General features: G+C 43.4%; 1 protein-coding gene across 1 annotated transcript; it reads right to left on the reverse strand.

Moving 5' to 3' along the window:
• Nucleotides 1–4142: 4142 nt before the first annotated feature.
• LOC139461089 (serine protease 27-like) lies at nucleotides 4143–15402 on the reverse strand. The gene is made up of 7 exons (XM_071242616.1): nucleotides 15312–15402; nucleotides 12837–12928; nucleotides 10974–11062; nucleotides 9290–9408; nucleotides 8425–8562; nucleotides 6681–6817; nucleotides 4143–4339 (listed from the first exon to the last, which is right to left on the reverse strand). Exons 1-7 carry the CDS (start codon nucleotides 15382–15384, stop codon nucleotides 4160–4162), a joined length of 828 nt encoding a protein of 275 aa, XP_071098717.1. The 5' UTR covers nucleotides 15385–15402; the 3' UTR covers nucleotides 4143–4159.
• Between the last annotated feature and the right edge of the window lie 628 nt (nucleotides 15403–16030).

The raw sequence follows: 16030 nt of genomic DNA on the forward strand, positions 1-16030 counted from the left end.
CCTCACAACTTACCCTGAGGGTTATAAAGTGGTGGCTAACCCTAATACCCAATAGTTAAGTTATCATAAGGACAAGGAGAAGTTTGCCCTTTTGAAGTGTTTTGCTATATGTTATCATTATAAGGACTAGTGGACTAAAACTGCTAGTTTCAATCGCTGTGTATTTGTTGAAAACATGTCATGATTTAGTTCCCTGTATTTCATAGGACAACATGATTAGTAAAAAAATCAAATCAGGATATGCACCCCTGCACTCCCTCGGAGGATGCATAGCTGTGATATTGCTGACCGAGGTGGGAGTTGACAGCTTTATGATCCTCAGTGCAATAACTTTGTAGATTGGTGGGGTGGTGGTCGTGGTATTAAGTGTTGAGGGATGGGTGGGGTGGTGGGGTTCAGATGGGTTTTGAAGGATGTAGGGGTGGAGGATGTATGTGGGGGAGGGTGTTGGATTTGGTGTTGAGAAGGATAGGTGGGGTGGGAGGGTGTGAGAGGGTGTGGTTTAGATGGGTTTTAAAGGAGGTAGGGGGTAGAGGATTTGTGTGTGTATGCGTGGGGTGGGTGTTTGCTGTTTTGGGAGGGAGGGTATAGGGTGGTATGGCTTGTTTTGAAGGGAGGTAGGTATGTTAGACATAAATAAAGTTATTTTAATTACAAAATATATCTCTAAAATCTAACATTTAATCCAAATGGAGCCCAGTACAATGCTTAGTTTCAGCTAGAGCTGAGGTAATCCAGACATGCCAAATCATAGACTTCACATTCATCATTTAATCTCTAGGGTGTGGGAGTCAGACGAGTGAGATAGGTACAGTACTCTTTATTGGTGAAATAATAGGGATACATTGGGCCAACAGTATTCTAAGAGTTATGGTACTGTCGCAATGCAGAAACTATTTCAGTAGTTGTGCCCGTATGAGCATGATGTCAAACCTAACATGGCTGCCATTTCCCAGGTGTGGTAGATTGCTGAGGACTTAAGGGAGGTAACTCTTGTTATAGCCTGATATGAAGTACCTACATTTCATCAAGGTGAGTTTTGGATCAGAATGAATTGTAAAGGGAAAGAATATTTATTAATTTCTTAACGTCTATCAACACTGAACTGTCATTGGTTCATAGTTGGATTTGTGTTTACATCTCTGTCATCATTCTGTCCAAACATGATGGTTATGTTTATGATGATAACAATGGCGATGATGATGATGATGATGATGATGATGGTACTTGTTATTTTAATGATGATGATGATGATGATGATGATGATGATGATGTAAAGGATGTGCTTGCTGATCCAGTGTCTATTTTCTATGCATTTTGTTTATTTTATTTAATAATGTTAATGATAAAATACATTGAATTTGTTCTGTTTTGTTCCCTTAATACAATAGAAATTACAACCCAAATGACTAGTGTCACAGAGATTGTTAAGTTGTGTTAATGAAATGCATCTTCCCAAGGAATGGGTGTTAACTGTTAATAAAAGTCCAGTTTCTACTGGACCTTTACAGTCAGTTAACTCTCTTGCCTCAGGAAGATGTTGAAATGTGATGATTCAAATATCCGATATACGAGTCCAAACAATCACATTGAACCGGATGTCGATTTTGTTAAGCGATTTTGATTGGACTATGCATATACTTGTAAGTTCAGCTAAAATATGACTCCATAATTCCAGCCTAGTTAGGCAAGGATGGAAACTGGACTTTTAAAGTCAGTTAATCCCCTTGCCTGGGGAAGATGTCGCCACCAAGGCATCGTTTCAAAAATGATATAACCAACTCTTTCTCATCACTTGACACAGAATTTGATTGGATGGCTCTATTTGGTGGCGTGTCTTTTGAATATGGTTCAAAACGAAGCAAACTGGTTCGAAGGTATTATTATTATTATGATTGTTATTATTATTGCAGATATCAACATGCAGGAATGCAGGTACTAGTATCTGCTCGAATGCGGTTTTCTTTGTTCTCCTACCAGTGGATCCGTTTTCATTCAAGTTATCATTCTCAACTCCCTGGGGAGTATACAACTCAAGCTGCCTACGGGCGCTGGAGGGTTTTTACATAATGGGAACCCATTCCCTGCTGGGGATACAGAGGCACATTTGAACAAAGTCTCTTGCCCAGGGTGACACCACACGTTGTGACACTTGTGTTTAGGATTGAATGGGGAGTATACACTAGTTGATCGAGGATGGAGTAGTGGTGAGATATGAATGGAATGATGAAACAAACATACTGATGGAATTTGTTTTCTTTGACATTTATGATAATTTTGTACATAATTATGAAGCATGTAGGAGAGCACACTGTATATGTGTGTGATTAAGAGTTTATTTATTGCAAATACACTGTCAACTCACAGTCTTCCAGTAAAAGAGATTCACGAATATTTGTGTCCTTGTTTTATATGGAAATATAAATAGTCAGTACACATCCCAGGTTTCAGGGAAACCTTATCATTCACAGCGTCTGAAGGGGCGGTCGGGTAGCCTAGTGGTTAAAGCTTTCGCTCGTCACGCGGAAGACCCAGGTTCGATTCCCGACATGGGTACAATGTGTGAAGCCCATTTCTGGTGTCCCCCGCCGTGATATTGCTGGAATATTGCTAAAAGCAGCGTAAAACCATACTCACTCACAGTGGCTGAAAAAGTGGAATCACTGCTTGCAAACACATCCACTTGAAACACCTCTCTCGAACGCAGTCCGTCCGTTCCACACTTGGCCTGCCCCAAAACCAGGGGTCCGGGAAATTTGCATTTAGGCCACGCCCCCTTCATATAGCGTATTTTAGTACGACTTTTCACACACATTACAAGTTGTTACACATTCATAATATGATTAAATAAACAGTATAAACACCGATATTCATGGCCAAAACATTCAGTCTTTTCTTCTGAAGTGGTGTTTTGTTGGGAAAATGAAACCAAATGCAAGTAGTGAGACAGGATATATTAACTATAATGTAAAATTACCAATTTTCAGTCACATATCATTATGATCACACAATCTCTCTACTGTTTGTGGGGGCGGTCGGATAGCCTAGCGTTCGCTCGTCACGCCGAAGACCCGGGTTTGATTCCCGACATGGGAACAATGTGTGAAGCCCATTTTCTGGTGTACCCCGCCTTGATATTGCTGGAATATTGCTAAAAGCGGCGTAAAAACCATACTCACTCACTCACTCACTCACTCACTCACTCACTATTGTTTGTGGTCATATTCAGCTGAATGAATTATGTGGGCAGACGTGGCCACTCTGTAACTCTGTTGACCTTAATCCATATTGGAATTAATCGTAACTCATAATCAATCATCAACAGGTGGGGGTTCCGGGTTAGAACACGTCCCAGCAACCTATGCTGGTCGTAAGAGGCGACGTAATAGTTTGAGGGGTCAGGCTCGCTGACTTGGTTGATTGCATGTCAGGGGCACGGTGGCCCAGTTGTCCAAGTCTCCGCAGTTCACTGTGCAGAGTTGCGTCCCTTGGGCATGCCATAAACCTATGACCATGGGTTCGAACTCAGGTTTGCCCCAATTATGTTTCTAGGTTTGTCAGCACCATACCCGCGCTCGTGGGTTTCACCGAAGTGGTAAACGGCTGAGACCTGCTTTCCTCCTTTCTTCCCACATTAAGCTGACACACCGTGATATAACTGGAATACTGTTCAAAGCAACCCGTGAAGATCCGGGTTAGAATAGGTCTTCAGGAACCCATGCTTACCGTAACAAGCTTGTCGTAAGAGGCAACTAATTGGATTGGGTGGTCAGGCTTGCTGACTTGGTTGATGCATGTAATCGTATCCCAATCGATGCTCATGATATCAATCACTGTATTGTCTGGTCCAGACTCGATTATTTAAAGACTGCCGTCACATTGCTGAAGTATTGCTCTGTTAAACAACAAACAAACAAAAATGTTCAAAGTGGCATTAAACCCATCTCGCTCGCCCCACGTCTCCTTTCAGCATTCGATGTGATACTCCATAATTAATGACTGGGGATAAGATCCATTCACCTTGAACTCACAACAGATTTAATGGTGGGTCAGCATCTTGAAAATTAGTGATCAAGTTAATGTTTGAGACCATCTTGAAATTGCTTAAGTGTGACAAAAATTGTGATTCTGCACAATAAATCTGCTGATTTGACATTATTTATTGATGTATTGTCCCTGCATCTTTCAGTAGCGTGATGGTTTTCCGTATCCAGGGGAGGTAACTCTGTATGTTCGTGTACAGCCCGGTCGTGTTATCACATGCGTATGTATCGAGTACTATCCCAGCAGCCACCCAGCTTGTTCCCATCCGACACTGTAGTGCACCGCCCGCATCTCCCTAGGCGAATAGAAGGATGAGTGAGTGAGTTGGGATTTATCGCTGTTTTATCGTTAGCAAAGTAAGCAAAAATGTTTACGGACCCTATCAATATGAATAAATAAATTAAATAATTAAAACCTGTTAAAAATTTAGTAACTACAAAACAACATATCATGACGAATCGCGACAAATCCGCGTCTTTTAAGGAAGGGAGTAGCTTTGAACAGTATACTGACTCTGGGCCGACCAGTCCTTGTTTTAGTCCCTTTATGCCAATCGCCAGGCAGGGTAACAACAAGTACCATCTTTTAATGTATTTTGGTATGTAACGGCCGGGTATCGGACCCACGACCTTCCGCTCTCCGGGCGGACGCTCTACCACTAGACCACGGAGGCGGTCCAACGCCAGTTTTATCGGACAGTAAGACATACTTTTCATCAAAAAGATTTTTGAGTGTGTTCTTTTGCGTGTCATTCAGTTATTCAATGTGGAATTTCTCGCAAATCGATCATAATGGGACCGAAATGTTATCCCAGGACGTCTTTGTGGCATGGTATTGTTTAGTGGATACAGGGATGACCTATGCCAATCTCACTAAAATCAGATCACAGTTCTCGCTACCGCTAAACAAAGATCTGAGGACATCCCATTACGGGTCACGTAAGACCGACCTTGCGCGAACTTTGACCGACCAATGGAGTGACTAATCAGAATTTCATAATTCAATTCATAATTTCAAATTGGCGACTACGCTTCGAAACATATTTTGATAAATTGTCGATTACAAATTTAAAACCTAAACAAAAGAACATTCTGGAATGGCTAATAGGTGGTCTAGATTGTATGGACTCAGTCGTTAAACCCGTAACTATCGTTCGGAATACCCCGTGTTAAAGTTTTCGAGGTTGTATGATCAGAAATCACATTCCGACTGTCACTTTCATGATCTAGTAAGAGACGCTCTGATTGAAACGATGAAAGGTCGTTCTGACGTGACCCCTAATGGGATGTCTTCAAATCTTTGTTCAACGGTAGCGGTAGACTAAGGTCTGGTTTTAATGAGATTGGACCTATGCATGAGTTAATGGACTGTTCCGAGTTCATGGATACAATGTATGGTACCAGTTTCTGATGTGTCTCGCGTTGATATTAATGATAATTGTTAAAAGCGGCGTAAAACGATATTCACCCACTCACTGATCGACATCCATTCAGTTCCGAAAATGTGCTGTGGCACATGCTCTCCTGATTAGAGTGAGTGAGTGAGTTTGGTTTTACGCCGCTTTTAGCAATATTCACAGCCGGGGGCACCAGAAATGGGCTTCACACATTGTACCCATGTCGGGAATCGAACCCGGGTCTTCAGCGTGACGAGCGAACGCTTTAACCACTAGGCTATCCGACCGCCCCCTCTCCTGATTAGAGTGGGCATGGATTTACACAGGTGTAAATCACTGCACCCATGGCCAAGACGCTTGGTGACATTGGTATTATGTGCACACACACTCCCCCCTTTTAAATTTGAACGAAAGGTTATTTTTATATCAGAGAGGTTCAATACTTTTAGGAATAAGAGTAAGTGAACGCCTTCTCATCACTGTAAACTCGTGTAGAATAAGAGTTATCGTTCTTGTTTAATAATTTAAAGAAGTTCTCGTGTTCAAACGCCCGTATGGAATCCTTCCGGAAAGGCACGAGTCTCCATCGGCTTTGTCACGAGTAGGTGACGAATGATCACGACCGGGACACCATGGGTTTGTCGTGCTTTCGTCCATTCGTGACCAACTCTGGTTATTTCGGGTCAAGACTTGTGCCTTTGTAGAAGGATTTCACACTGGCGTATCATTCGTGACCAACTCGTGTCTTTCCGGGACAAGCCGTATCGCGACTCGTGCCTTTCTAGGACTCGTGTCCTTCTTTAAGGATTTCATAATGGCGTATCATTCGTGACCAACTCGTGTCTTTCCGAGACAAGCCGAATGGCGACTCGTGTCCTTATAAAAAAGATTTTACGCTGGCGTATCATTCGTGAACAACACGTGTCTTTCCGGAACAAGCTGAATGGGAATCTTGTAGGTTACGGAAAGATACGCGTGAGGACGAATGTTCGTTTTGAGCAAAGGCTTTAAATATCTCCTCATCTCCAAACATAACACCCTCTTGATTTGAAGAACAAAAATGAAGAGCAAAATAATCTATTGGTTCCTTGTACAAGAAACATTTCAAGATTCGGAATATATATATCTTAACCCCTAATAAAGCCCTTCTTCCACGCACGCACGCACGCACGCACGCACGCACGCACGCACACACGCACGCACATAGACAATCCAGCTGATCAGCACGTACGACACTTACAGTGCAAGGACCTCCATCTTGGACATCACTTACAGCACACAGGTAATTGTCACTGTGGATGTTGCTAGGCAACCGACAGTGGGAGGTGTTGACAAGTTTCATCGCCAACTTCTGTAGTTTATGTGCCAGGTCAGTCCCTGGAAAGGTGAACGGACTTTCAGTTAATTTCAGCAGATGGAGCGCTAGTTGTCTTAAATTGCTGACATTGTAGTGATGGGGAAATACAGTAGTAACTTTCACGTCGAGTGCGCGTCTCCTAAAACACACGTTTGTCTAAAGACTCGACACAAATGAAATCATTCAATCTGGATGTTCCAATGGTCAAAGTCGTTTCAACTCCCTGCTTCACAAAGTGTTCGTAGCCACGGCTATCGTAAATGCGTAGTTTAATATAGACTTGCGACTGTCGTAGCGCTAAGATCGCTAAGTTAAACGGGCCCCAATTATATGGTTTCGTAGCCCTACAGCTATCGTAATTTTATCGTTTTATCGTAGAATAACGATTATCGTAGCTTTAAGATCGCTTAGCTTCGATCATTCACAAAACGTTCGCAGCGCTACGACTGTTGTAGCATATACACAGGACAGTCGCAGCGTTGAGCTCGCTTTGTTGAACCCCTTGATAGCGTTCGCAGCGCTCTGACTGTCTTCACTACAGTTCATCATAGACTGACGAGTGTCGTTGCTCTAGGAAAACTAAGTGGACCGGGAACTCCTGGTTCATCCACAAAGCGATCTTATCGCTTTGCCTGTCGGATATCTCATACATAGACTTACGACTATCGTAGCTACGAACGCGTGGTGGATCTGGGCCAACGACCTTATATACTTTGTCTTGTCTTTGCACATCATAGCTCCTAGACATAAATGCTAACGACGATATAAGTTATTGATCGATAAAAAAGCCGAATAGTTGGTTATCACGAAACCTCACTCCGTGCGTTTTTGAACTCAAAAACCAGGCATGTGTTTTTTTAACGCCGCAATCAGCAATATTCCAGCTATATGACGACTGGCTGTAAATAATCGAGTCTGGAACAGATAGATGTTGATATTATGAGCAAAGACCCACGACGTCAGGATGCCATCAACCAAGTCACTCAGCCTGACGGGGCTGACAGGTGGCGATTCGCGGTGCAGAGTTGCGTCCCTTGGACACGCCAGAAACCTATGATTGTGGGTTCGAATCCCGGTTCGCCCCGATTATGTTTCTAGGTTTGTCAGCACCATACCCGTGCTCGTGGGTTTCACCGAAGTGGTAAACGTCTGAGACCTGCATCACTTCGGGCTTTCCTCACACATTAAGCTGACACGCCGTGATATAACTGTAATACTGTTAAAAGCGGCGCTAAACTAAACTCACTCACTCACTATTAAAAAAGAACGACTTTCATGTTGCCTTGAAGTAAGTTTATCACTAAACATGTTGAAGTTCCCGGATTCTGTATCATCTCGGGCTTTCCTGTTGGTCAATCATGTGACTTGATTGACATGTGACTATAGTTTGAAGGTATTCATCGAACGCTCCTTTCAAGCCCTGCTTAACCCCAGAACGAGGCCTATATTATTGTGCTATGTTTAACGTCACACCTGAATCTTAACAGGTAATTATGACACTAGTGTCGTGTGTAGAAAATGAATTTCGTTGTGACGAATGTTAGATCACGTGCTATTTTATTTCTTCCAGCCTTTGGTATCACTCGATCACTTTCTCTCTGATCACCTCTATTGCTCATTACAATACCTCTCTGGGTGGCCCCCCAGCCTGTGATCACACAGCTTGATCCTAGCAAGTCCGTGTTCGAATCTGGTAGACACACTGACGGGTAGTCGATGTCGTGGTTCACCAACTGTACCAGAGCAACGTCGTTACTGTAGGGGTCTACGAAATAAAATAATATTGTATATGACATACCTTCTGATCTAGGTCTACAGACTGCAGACTCATTCATTGACGCGCGCTTCTCGACACGACGTCAGCCTTTTTACGGACGTCTCCTTCTCTACCGAATGTGTTATGCTTTGCAATGAAGTTCTTCTCAAACAGTGTGGTTCTAGTTGGCGCTTTCCAGCTGTTACAATTGCCGTCGAGACGTTTCTCGTCCTCACTGTAATTCACGGATATTCTTTAAATTATTAAGAAGCTGGCGGCTATGCATCCAGGAAGGCAGCAAGGCAATATATTACTGGTAGTAATATTCTTGCCTCTGTATAAAACATCTTTAATGATGTATCCGATCCTCTCACATAAATTTATGTTGTTTGTTTGTTGTTTAACGGCGGTCTGGACCAGACAATCCATTGATTGACATCATGAGCATCGATCCACGCAATTGGGATACGATGATATGCATCAACCAAGTCAGCAAGCCTGACCACCCGATCCAGTTAGTCGTCTCTTACGACAAGCATAGTCACCTTTAAAAGAGTGAGTGAGTGGTGTTTACGCCCCTTTTAGCAATATTTCAGGAACATCACGACGGGAGACTCCAGAAATGGACTTCGCACATTGTACGTGGGGAAACGAACCCGGGCTTTGGGAGTGACAAAACGAATGCCTCAACCACTTGACTACCCCAACGCCCCTCACTACAGAAGATATGTTTTACCCATAGTGAATCCTCCATGTATAACGATGTTCCTGACGTTCACGCGCATCTCCGTGCCCTCCTGGTGCTCTCTGTCATAGTCCCCCAACACAACTATCCAGCCGGTCAGATCATAGTGCCTGCAGCAGAGAAACACATGTACGTCGGAGCAACTGTCCATTCGGTCGGAATATAGTGCCCGCAGCAGGGAAACATGTACGTCGGAGCAACTGTCCATTCAGTCGGAATATAGTGCCCGCAGCAGGGAAACATGTACGTCGGAGCAACTGTCCATTCGGTCGGAATATAGTGCCCGCAGCAGGGAAACATGTACGTCGGAGCAACTATCCAGTCGGTCGGATCATAGTGCCTGCAGCAGGGAAACATGTACGTCGGAGCAACTATCCAGTCGGTCGGATCATAGTGCCTGCAGCAGAGAAACACATGTACTTCGGAGCAACTGTCCATTTGGTCGGAATATAGTGCCCGCAGCAGGGAAACATGTACGTCGGAGCAACTATCCAGTCGGTCGGATCATAGTGCCTGCAGCAGGGAAACATGTACGTCGGAGCAACTGTCCATTCGGTCGGAATATAGTGCCCGCAGCAGGGAAACATGTACGTCGGAGCAACTATCCAGTCGGTCGGATCATAGTTCCTGCAGCAGGGAAACATGTACGTCGGAGCAACTGTCCATTCGGTCGGAATATAGTGCCTGCAGCAGGGTAACATGTACGTCGGAGCAACTATCCAGTCGGTCGGATCATAGTTCCTGCAGCAGGGAAACATGTACGTCGGAGCAACTATCCAGTCGGTCGGATCATAGTGCCTGCAGCAGAGAAACACATGTGCTTCGGAGCAACTGCCCATTCGGTCGGAATATAGTGCCTGCAGCAGGGAAACATGTACGTCGGAGCAACTATCCAGTCGGTGGGATCATAGTGCCTGCAGCAGGGAAACATGTACGTCGGAGCAACTATCCAGTCGGTCGGATTATAGTGCCTGCAGCAGGGAAACATGTACTTCGGAGCAACTGTCCATTCGGTCGGAATATAGTGCCCGCAGCAGGGAAACATGTACGTCGGAGCAACTATCCAGTCGGTCGGATCATAGTGCCTGCAGCAGAGAAACATTGTACGTCGGAGCAACTATCCAGTCGGTCGGATCATAGTGCCTGCAGCAGGGAAACATGTACGTCGGAGCAACTGTCCATTCGGTCGAAATATAGTGCCCGCAGCAGGGAAACATGTACGTCGGAGCAACTATCCAGTCGGTCGGATCATAGTGCCTGAGGTAGAGAAACATGTACGTCGTAATAACTAACCAATCGGTCGGATCATAGTGCCTGCAGCAGAGACACATGTACGTCGTAATAACTAAACACTTTAGTCGTAGCATCAGTTAGACGTCATAAGAGAGGCACAATAATTTCCCCTCGTACAACTGCCAATATATTACCTTCTGGTCAAAATACTAGGAGTCAAATCGTCGGGTCAGTTAGACAAGCCATGATAATAATTGGCCATTGTGCTCTGGAATGTCTTTTTCAGCTGACAGGGGAATATACAATACAAGCGTATGTTCTTCGTTTCTTTACATCCATATTTTATTTGATATGATTCGGCCAGGTTCATACACTACGTATACCACTCAGACACTTTTATATTACTATAGATAAAAATGTTGTGTTTTATCGTTTTTCTTACCCGTCAAAACACCTTCCGGCTGTGAGCACCCAGTCTTTGGCAATTAACACTCCGCTACAGAAAGTAGGCCCAAATGATCTCAGACCAACCTGGAATGTCAAAGGTCGCTGATAAATATATGTCATAATTCATAGATAGGAAGGCAATATAAAAAGCAACACCTCCTTGTCTCAATCGTAATGTACCTAAAATTTCACATAATACATAAATTATTATGACAGATAGGTCTAAACCCTTCTATATACTACTGGTATAATATTTTAACGACAATGACCACCGATAAACGCAAAGGACTGAACGTAGCATCTAAAAGTAGAAAACTGTTTTGTGTTGTGTTTTTTTTCAATATATGTATCTCATTAATATACTACTCAAATTCTTTCATATTACTAAAGGGGCGGTGGGGTAGCCTCGTGGATAAAACGTTCGCTCGTCCCGCCAAAGACCCGGGTTCGATTCCCCACATGGATACAAAGTGTGAAGCCCATTCTGGTGCCCCCTGCCAAAGTATTGCTGGAAGATGACTCACTCGCTCAAATTACTATATTTAATCTTTCATTTTTGTGAACGTAGACACAATAAGACAATCAATCTAATTGAATTCAGATCTTTTACTCTGATATTCGATAGATGTCTCCGTTTATATCTGGCGAAAACCCACAGGAAGTCGAGTCAGGAGAACCCTTAGTAGACTTTGACCTAATCTAAATTGAGCCTTAAGAATATGTCTAGTAGGTTAAACAAACATGTGTTTAACTGGGCTGATAGATACGCTGTAAATGGTTGTAAAATTTGGAATGGTAGGGTAAGAAAGAAGTTTAATAATATGGATTTAGGACATCTATTAAACGCTACAGGTTTTATTGATAAATTTTCTGTTTGTACACAGGTGGAACAATGGTGTAAAATGAATATGTTACCCGTTGGAGCGATATGTTAAGAAAGGAAGAGGGGCGAAATGGGCTTAATAAATTGAGAATGTATCGATGTTACAAACAAGTATATGGGACAGAATACTATGTTTCAAATAAGATGCCCAGAAACTATAGATCGGCACTAGCCAAGTTTAGATGTGGTGTGGCTCCTATTCGAGTGGAAACCGGTCGATACGAAGGTGTACCTATAGATATGCCTGATGTCGACAAACTTTGTTTTATTTTCAGTGACTCCAGTGTGTGTTTTATACTTGCCAAAGTCTGCTTTTGAATTCTTAATCGTAGAAAACATCTTTTATATGGATAACTTTTACTATATCATCTTTATATCATTTATGTATAAATTCTGTGATAATTCGTTTCTCATAATTCTATTGAATGGTTCTGTACATTTTATCTATGTCAAGTTGTATAAAGCTATTTTATGTATGTACAGGAGTGAGACGTTAATAAACTATTGTCTGTCTGTCTGTCTGTCTGTCTGTCTGCGTGGTTTCTTCAGCCAATCAAATGTCAGCTTTCGGAAACGATTAGGGTTCCTATACTTTCCACCTTGATACGCAAAAATTGAAAAGAAAAGGTAAATCTTTTTGGGTTTAAATGCCATGGTCTACAGAAACGACAGGGTGTATATATCATCTACGTCATGTATAACGCGGTCTTTATTATTATGTCTCGCTCACTCGTACGGAGAAATAGATTTCAGAGCCTACTGATTTCCCCTACCTTTGCCACCAATGGAGGATTTTTCAAAATTTGGTGGTGTGAGATCGACGCATTGTTCGACAAAGAAACCCGAACAATCCGAGCAAGATTCCTTTTAAAGGGCACGGTCCAGATTAGCGAGGTTTACATGTACGTGTACAGTCTTACCCTTAGCTAGAAATATGCGCATCGCGTTATGATCAATAAACCAATGACGTCATACCTGCCATGGGAATTCCCCTTGTTTGGCCGCAGTGCCTCCGACAATGCGCCGTCCCACTGGCGGAGGACCGTCTTGGACTCTTCCACACGGCACTTAAAAAAGAGTGAGTGAGTGAGTGAGTTTACGCCGCTTTGAACAGCATTTCAGAGATATCAAGTCATGTCGGCTTGTTGTGGAAGGAAAGCCAATGTGATGCAGGTCTCAGAAATCTACCACTTATAAACCCACGGGTTTGGTGCTGAGAGACCAAGAAATGATATAGGGCGAATCTGGGATTCGAACCTACGCTCATAGGTTTCTGGCCAGAACAAGACGCAAGTATACAAGGCGATTGCGGAGTTGGATAGTATTTCAGTACAATCACGGATGTCATATGTAGGAGGTCGTAAGGTGATGTGAAATGGGGTATAACTTTTCGTTAAACATCATTGCACTCCTAAAGCGACGTGAATATAGGTATGAGTGTTTCCGTCTCTGTGTGTTTGTGCGTGCACGCGCTTGTACTAGTCCGGACCAATATCGGCGGTTTCTTGGTGCTAGTCCACTGAGATAGCATGCCGCAGTTTAACATGGATACCCCACTTCGAGCAGTTCCCATAATGCCGAGCGCATGATAGGCAGATTACCATCTTAATAACGTATTTTGGTCTGATACGGCCGGGCATCGAAACACCGACCTTCCGCTCTATGGGCTGATGCTCTGTAAAGCACACTGCAGAGGCGGTCGGACCAATGAAATGACTAACAAAAAGTCGACATTAGCCAATCAGAAATCAGTGTTCTCGAGCTTTACGACACTTGTTTCAAACTGGCGACTTCCATTCCAGGCTACACTTCGAATTTTTTTTGACAAAGTTCTCGATTTAAAATTTGAAACCTGAACAGAAGAATATTCTGGAATGTCTAATAGATGGTTTAGACTGTATGGCAGTCCTTCCCACCGGACCCGTTAAGATCAGGGGTAGAATAGGTCTTCAGCAACCCATGCTTGCCGTAAAGGCGACTATGCTTGTCGTAAGAGGCGACTAACGGGATCGGGTGGTCAGACTCGCTGACTTGGTTGATGCATGTCATCGATCCCAATTGCTTGGATCGATGTTCATGATGTCAATCACTGATATGTCTGGTCAAGACTCGATTATTTACAGACCGCCGTCATATAGCTCTAATATTGCTGAGTGCGGCGTAAAACAACCAACCAACCAACCAACTTCCCTCGTCTATGCAAAGTCAATTTATATCCCATTGAAGCGAGAGATGATTTTGATGCATTCAGTCCAACAGGCGGTAACTGTCTCTGATTGGTTGGAAGAAACCAATTGACCAATTGACCAGGACCAGATCCAACCAAGGGATGGAACGTTCAAATGTGACCTGGCTAACGATACCAGCATATTTCGATGTAAGTATTTTCAGTATCGTCACTGGATATGACGTAATTTCATATATACTCAACACCAAAATAAAGGGAACTATAGAAACATATAGAGAAGTGTGTACGCTGAGAAGACGTGTTTCCAATGTGTACCACTTAATGACAAAACTAACAATAAGTCAAGTGTTACCACAGCGTGTCTTTATTCTTATCACGATTTCCAAACCTTACACGCTAATCCTGCACGAGACAAATGGTGCATCTATGACGTCACATGTGATACGTTCGTGAACGTCGGTTCACACAACATAACAGTTTGTTCGTTTGTGCATCGAACCAATCTAATATGCACTGAATATGAGTAATTCTTCATATAACAACCAATTTGTATGGTGATCGCGTTTGTTTTGTCTGTGAGTATATTTTTAAGAGGGAGTACGGGTGACCCAGTCGGCTAAGGCGGCACGATACGCTAGGCAGAATTGCGTCCCTTAGGCGTGCCAGAATCCGTTGATTACTCCATTTTTCTCTATATTTATGATTTATGATTTTTTTTATATTTATTTTTTTGTGTCAGCACCACAGCCATGCTCAAGGGCTTTCCCTCCACATCAAGCAGACACGATGAGATATAACTGATAAACTGCTCAAAGCCTTATTGAACCATACTCACTCACTCACTCACCCACTCATTTTTCACATCAATCTTACACCCGTGATGCAACTGAAATACTGTTCAAAACGACGTTAAACCAGACTCACTCACTCGCCCTAACTCACTTCTCACATCAAGCCTACGTCGTGATTCAACTGAAACACTGTTCAAAGCGGCGCTGTCCTCGGCCAGTGAACTTTGTGTATCACAGTGGGTACTTTGCCGTCGCTACGGCAATGGCAGATCCCATAATGAATGCCAGTCGCGATACAAGCGGAATTATGTATGCTATTATTTCGCGTGACTTCAAGACATTCTCGGCCAAAACATCATTTCCTGATTTTTCTGAAAGTCCAGCGTTTCCATGAAATCGGTATTTTCTCCAGATTACTAGAATTTACACAAGTCTGTTCTATCCTCTAAGTGAGCAGAACGAAGTCCTTACCGATTTGACTGGAGCAAGTCACTACCAGTGTTAGACACAGACTTGTCCACCATGAGCGCTGGACATCTGGCATGTTTACACGGGACAGATAAGGTATGGGATTAGAAATACCTTGCCAGTAGAGGACTGTGTGGAGGCACGTGGTCATGTGTACTGCACACGGGTAAATAATCAGGCGCAGATCAGCGGAGAGTAGGTGGATGGGTGACCGTGTTTGGGAGCTTGACTCTGGAGTTTCTGGAGCTCCGGTCCTGCCCGACACTGAAACACATGCGACATGTGGTTTCTATTGTGGACGAGAGTATGATGGCCGAGAGGGCACATCGTATGTTCGCCTTCAGTTACGGCTGCAGGGAAGCAATAAATCGATAACACGACACGATAAAGCGATAACGCGAGACGAGAAAGCGATAACACGAGACGAGAAAGCGATAAAGTGAGACGAGAAAGCGATAACACGAGGCGAGAAAACGATGACACGAGACGAGAAAGCGATAAAGCGAGGCGAGAAAGCGATAACGCGAGGCGAGAAAGCGATGACACGAGACGAGAAAGCGATAAAGCGAGACGAGCAAGCGATAATACAACATAACACGTATCTCGCTTTCTCGGCTCGTGTTATCGTTTTTACGCGGTATAGCAATAACCCCTCATAGCCACAATAGGGGTCGCACGTGTTATCTGTTTCTATACCATAAAAAGTATATACGTAAAACAAC

This window comes from Haliotis cracherodii, unplaced genomic scaffold, assembly GCF_022045235.1.
Source record: "Haliotis cracherodii isolate W230 unplaced genomic scaffold, xgHalCrac1.p SCAF_14, whole genome shotgun sequence".
NCBI classification, from domain to species: Eukaryota; Metazoa; Mollusca; class Gastropoda; order Lepetellida; family Haliotidae; genus Haliotis; species Haliotis cracherodii.

Excerpts from the sequence above, each read along its gene's own strand:
- LOC139461089 (XM_071242616.1), bottom strand. The coding sequence starts at position 15,384 with ATGCCAGATGTCCAGCGCTCATGGTGGACAAGTCTGTGTCTAACACTG. Across the intron at positions 9,409-10,973 it reads GCCGGAAGGTGTTTTGACGG|GCACTATGATCTGACCGGCT; the intron begins GTAAGAAAAACG and ends TCTCTGCTGCAG. Across the intron at positions 4,340-6,680 it reads AAGATGGAGGTCCTTGCACT|GGAGATGCGGGCGGTGCACT; the intron begins GTAAGTGTCGTA and ends CTATTCGCCTAG.